The sequence below is a fragment of the Aricia agestis genome, chromosome 11 (genome assembly GCF_905147365.1).
Source record: "Aricia agestis chromosome 11, ilAriAges1.1, whole genome shotgun sequence".
Taxonomy (NCBI): Eukaryota; Metazoa; Arthropoda; class Insecta; order Lepidoptera; family Lycaenidae; genus Aricia; species Aricia agestis.
In genome coordinates, this window is record NC_056416.1 from 11,041,453 (window position 1) to 11,046,439 (window position 4,987).

At 44.2% G+C, this 4,987-nt stretch overlaps 1 protein-coding gene across 1 annotated transcript; it reads right to left on the reverse strand.

Annotated features, from left to right (window-relative positions):
• Window positions 1-177: 177 nt before the first annotated feature.
• LOC121731531 (cytochrome P450 18a1) lies at window positions 178-4,093 on the reverse strand. Its single transcript, XM_042120999.1, has 6 exons — window positions 2,980-4,093; window positions 2,509-2,630; window positions 2,202-2,426; window positions 1,914-2,118; window positions 1,540-1,804; window positions 178-1,398 (listed from the first exon to the last, which is right to left on the reverse strand). The coding sequence occupies exons 1-6, from the start codon at window positions 3,359-3,361 to the stop codon at window positions 978-980; spliced, it is 1,620 nt and encodes a 539-aa protein (XP_041976933.1). The 5' UTR covers window positions 3,362-4,093; the 3' UTR covers window positions 178-977.
• Between the last annotated feature and the right edge of the window lie 894 nt (window positions 4,094-4,987).

Consider the following 4,987-nt stretch of genomic DNA (forward strand, 5'->3'; position numbering starts at 1 on the left):
TTTGTGTTGTGTTTAAATATCACTTTTGTATAAGAGGTCTGATATTATTATTAAGTACCTATTATTCTTGTATAGAAATAAAATAAGTCATGAAAAGTCGTGAAAAAATCAAATAAATCTTTAACTTTCAAAAGTATTTTTTAGGAAATGAGGTAAAATAAAATCACGTTTAAAATATAAAGGTTTTATCTTTTATTTAATTTAATTCTTATTCTACAACAACGCAGTGCACTAAGAGAGGGTAAACATTGGTAATTCACCTGGCGGCACACAAGTTTACGTAACTAAAATGCTTTACAGTTTACACTGCTCAGTGCTCTACTCAAGTCACAGAACCGAACGAACCGCACTCAGCGTTAAATTTACCTTAGACTAGCTGCTGGTTTCCGAACTACAGTGGAATGTTACTTACTACACTTACTCATGGGTAAAAATAACTAGAAATGTTTGAAATGAACACGAACAAACTTAATATTACTCTGGATTGGGATACGCTCACCGAAGTCGGGCGACAAGTAAAGTTAAGACGGACAAAATTCAAAGCGTCAAAACATCGTCCGGCTTCGGCGAGCCCACCCCGCCCCGACACTCATGAGATCACACTCAACACACGCTCCACACTGAATTCTACAATAAATAATTATCTACAATAAAATAACATTTTGGTATTGACAACTAGACCTTACAATACGAATTAATTCAGGATTACTTAGCATCGTACGTGTGATTACCGTCCGCCCTCGGAATCTTAACATAATACTGAAGTCAAAATAACTATAAAAATATTAATCTCAGCGATCGGGATTACACTTAAAATTACGCGGTATACTATTGAACACTTTATGCACAGCCTCGACCATCGCGACGCGATACGGTCACTTATAAATAACTTAAATGTAAAATGTCATTATCGCTCTAAAACGAGTGATCGTGGAATACTGGTGGGATACGTTGGAGGCGCGCGCTATGTGGCGCGACTAGTGCGCGCCGACGTAGCGCAGGTGTGAGTGCTCGACCAGCGACGACGCTAACTGCATCGGCGGGCAGCGCGGCACGAACTTGACGCGGAAGGCCTGCGGCGCGATGGTCGCGCCTACGATGCCCTCCAGGGACGGCAGCGCCGCGCCCTCCTCGGGCTGAATGTCGAACTGGTGCATTATCGAGCTGAAGAACATGAACATCTCCATGCGTGCCAGCACGTCCCCGAGGCACATGCGTCGCCCCACCCCGAAGGGCATGAAGTACTGGGGCCGGTGGATCTTGCCGGTCTCATCGAAGAACCTGCTGGGGTTGAATTTCTTGGGCTCGTCCCACAACTCGGGGTCCATGTGGACGCAGTTGATGAGTGGCACCACCTGCGAGCCCGCCGGGATTTTGTGCCCGTTGAAGTAGACGTCTCTGCGAAAAGAGTCTACTTTAAAATGTTATGTAACCACCTTTCTGCGTGCAATAAACAATTTATTTATTTATTTTTTACTTTTAGTGCGCTGTTCGCTGGGAAAACAGAACCTATTTTTAATCGTAGGCAACAATACTTACTTGGTTGGGGTATGTGTGGTGCCGAGGGGAACGATGCTCGACATGCGAAGCGATTCCAGAATTGTGACCTCCGTGTAGGGAAGGTTAGGCATATCCTCGAGACTGGGAAGACGATCGTGGCCGATGACGGCGTCCAGCTCCTCCTGAACGCGTTTTTTGATATCTGGATTTCTCAGCATGAATACGAGCATCCACATTAGAGAAGATTTGATAGTCTCCATGCCGGCAGAGAATAGATCACCCAGAATTTGTTTGATTTGTAGATCTAAAACAACATTATTTTATGTCAGCATGATTTTTAAGTACTTAAACATATTTTTTCTAAATAGTTATAGAATGAAAACATAGATTTCACATTTAAATAAAATCCTTACCATGATCTCTGCCTTCGAACAATTCCTTCTCCCTGCCTTCGAGTTTAGCTTTTTCAATTTCAATCAGGTAAACGTCGACGAGATCCCTCGGATTATCCATGTCGAGAGATTTACGATGATCATCAATTACAATTTGATGGAATTCGAACATTTCCTTACGGTTCGTCGCCAGCCTCGCTTGGATCTCCGCTTTGCCGGGAAGATACTAAAAATAAACCTTCGATTAAATAATTTGCTTCATAAAAAAAAAAAAAAAATTGTTTTTTTTGTAGTATATTTTCTACTTACATTATATTGTGGAATGTATTCTCCGTAGTGGATTTCTCCGAACAGCCTCATGCCCTCCTCGATCAGGAAGTTGAGTCTCTTGAACCTGTCGTCGCCGACGGTGAACCGCACCGACATGGTGATTCCGCATATGACATTAGAAACACCCAGAGCCAGGAGGGGGTTGACATCGATGGGCGCACCCTCCGATCTTCGGATGTTTCCCACCAAATCGTGCACTTCGTTCTGTTAACAAACTTTACAGTGAGTACTTACTCCTATTACAATATTCTGCAAAATTACAATCATAATAATCGAGATATCCCACCTTTATTCTGCCGACCATCGTCTTTCTGGCGTCGCCCATGATGGACATGCCGAATCCTCTCAACTTCTCGTGAAGGAAACGTCGCTGATTTTTCCACAGGCGACCCTCGCTGTTGATGATGCCTGCACAGAGGGAGGTGATAATGAGCACGTGTGGGCGGCGCCTGCGGCGGCGGGAGGGCCGAGGCCGCTCCCGTATGTGTTTTTTCTATGACTACGATACTCGAGCTCCTCAATTTTGTACTCTAAGTGCAACTCGTAAAATACTAAAATTCTTTGATATCGTCTATCATTGCCGGCGTTAGTTTTTGAAACATTTAAAATTACTGGAGATAAAATGTTAGTTAAAGTTATCGTTATAAAATTATTACTACACCCGATAAGATTACATAAAATTTATCTAATCGAAACAATATACACCATGACAAAATGTGGACACTAAAACTACGAGGAATGATAAAAAAGGACTCACCGAATCCGTTCAGAATGTGCATGAGAGGCGTGCTGGGGCGGCCCGTGAACTCCTCCAGGCGGAAGGCCTCCCTGATCAGTTTGTAGTCGCTGAGCACGATCGTCAGCTGGTTGCCGAGGTGGACGGAGAATATCGCCCCGTACTTCTGCGCCAGCTTCAGGAACGTGATGTGTCGCACGCTCAGGAAGGGGAGGTAGCCCACCACGGGCAGCCCCCACGGGCCCGGCGGCAGGTCGTAGACTTCGTGCACTTTATTGATCAACCACATCGCGGATAACGTCACACAGAGGAACACGAGAATCGACAGGAGTGAGATCCCAGAAAAAAACCCTATGATTTTCCACAACCCCCATAATAGCGCGGAGTTCGCGAACATGGTCATAATATTGTTTGAACGTGCGTAAATAAATAGAGAATCAACTGGACATAATATTGTAGCGCGGAACGTGAATCGCGGCGACGCAGGAGAACCCTAAGATCGTACAGAGCGTGCCGGTGTCGCTTGCGCACTGGCGCGCCGCTGGCGTGGCCTTGCCAATAAATACGGGTGGCGCGGCGCCGCGCGCGGGCGCAAGTTCGTCCCACCGGCGCGCGCGGCACTCCTCTCTCCGCCGCTTTTCCGCCGGCCGGCCGCTACGCCGCGTAGCGCTCCGTCGTAGACCACTTTTATTTTCACACTGCAATTTTTTCGTTACTTTCTTCGGATCGTAGAAATTATTTTGTTTGTAAACAAATTTTTTTTCTCGATTTCTCGCCAGATCGGGGCGGCCGCGCGTCGGATCAGAGCGGATAGCGGTCGGCACACGCGAGCGGGCGGGGAATTTAGTGAGGAATCGGGGGCCACCGAGGTCGCGCGAGTGTGCATGCAGATGATAAGATTAACGAATTGCGTAAGTTGCCGCGAAGCAAGGTGACGGCGGGTCGACGACTCGCGGCGGAGAGCCTTGGGCGAAGTTCTATGCGGCGCGACCTCTAAGTGACACTTAAATATCGCGCTCAAAATTAAAAGTTCGTGTTTTAGGTACTCGATACTATGTCATAACACGCGCTGGGTTTGGGTTCGACGGGTGAATACCGGTCCTACTTTTAAGGTTATCCTAATTCTCGTCGTACGCGCTACAACTTTTCGTCGTACTCGCTACAACTTTTCGAGAGAATTAAGACTCCCACGTTGTTATTTAAATAATAGTGTAATAAATACATAACACCTTGTCAGGTCGTAGAATTCATAAATTCTCTATAGGTATAATATTATGTTATAGGTATAATATTACGTCAACTACTTAAAAAAGTTTGAAAAGCTCGTCTTTACGAGCTTTTCAAACTTTTTTAAGTTAATAATTCGCTTAATTCTTTTATCGGGTAGAAAGTATAACCAAAAAATGTAATAGTAGGTATGGGTCTCCCAATAAATTTTCTCAGGATTATACTAAAGTTCTTGTTATATAATTATAACAAAATCTCGAATCGCTAATTTATTTACTTTACAGTTTACTCCACCGATAAGTCGGCCATCGCGTTGTATCATCCAGTCATTTGGTGCATTCGGTGTATCGTACAAGTCGCTTATCGCTTGTCTAACTGGCCACGTGCTGAACTGGAAACTAAACAGTAAACTACATAATGCAGTTGTGACGTTCACAACTACGTACAGTAAAAGCCTGTTATAGTCGCGGTTTTTTTTTCTTTCATTTATTGTAAAGGTCAATTCAGACCGCAACGCGACGCGTACTCGTAGATGCATTTCTAAATTTGTGGATTTGACAGATTTGCAAGACGTCTCACACAATTGAAACCTGTCAATTCAGTACAGAAATGCACGCGTCGCGTTGCAATCGGAATTAACCCTTAGAAACAAGGGCGCCCTAGCCTGATGCTTACGTAATTTTTAAAGCTCGAAATCAAAATTTATAATTTGATAATATAACGCAAGTGATAGACTACGTTCCCTTAAGGTTTCGAAGTTTTTTATTTCGTAGTGATAATATTAACAAAAGCATGGCTATGT

What these genes read in the sequence shown, in the direction of transcription:
- LOC121731531 (XM_042120999.1), bottom strand. Translation starts at nt 3,361, where the DNA reads ATGACCATGTTCGCGAACTCCGCGCTATTATGGGGGTTGTGGAAAATC. An exon ending in GTTCGAAGGCAGAGATCATG is followed by an intron (nt 1,805 to 1,913) that starts GTAAGGATTTTA and finishes ATGTTGTTTTAG; the next exon opens with ATCTACAAATCAAACAAATT. An exon ending in ACCACACATACCCCAACCAA is followed by an intron (nt 1,399 to 1,539) that starts GTAAGTATTGTT and finishes CTCTTTTCGCAG; the next exon opens with AGACGTCTACTTCAACGGGC.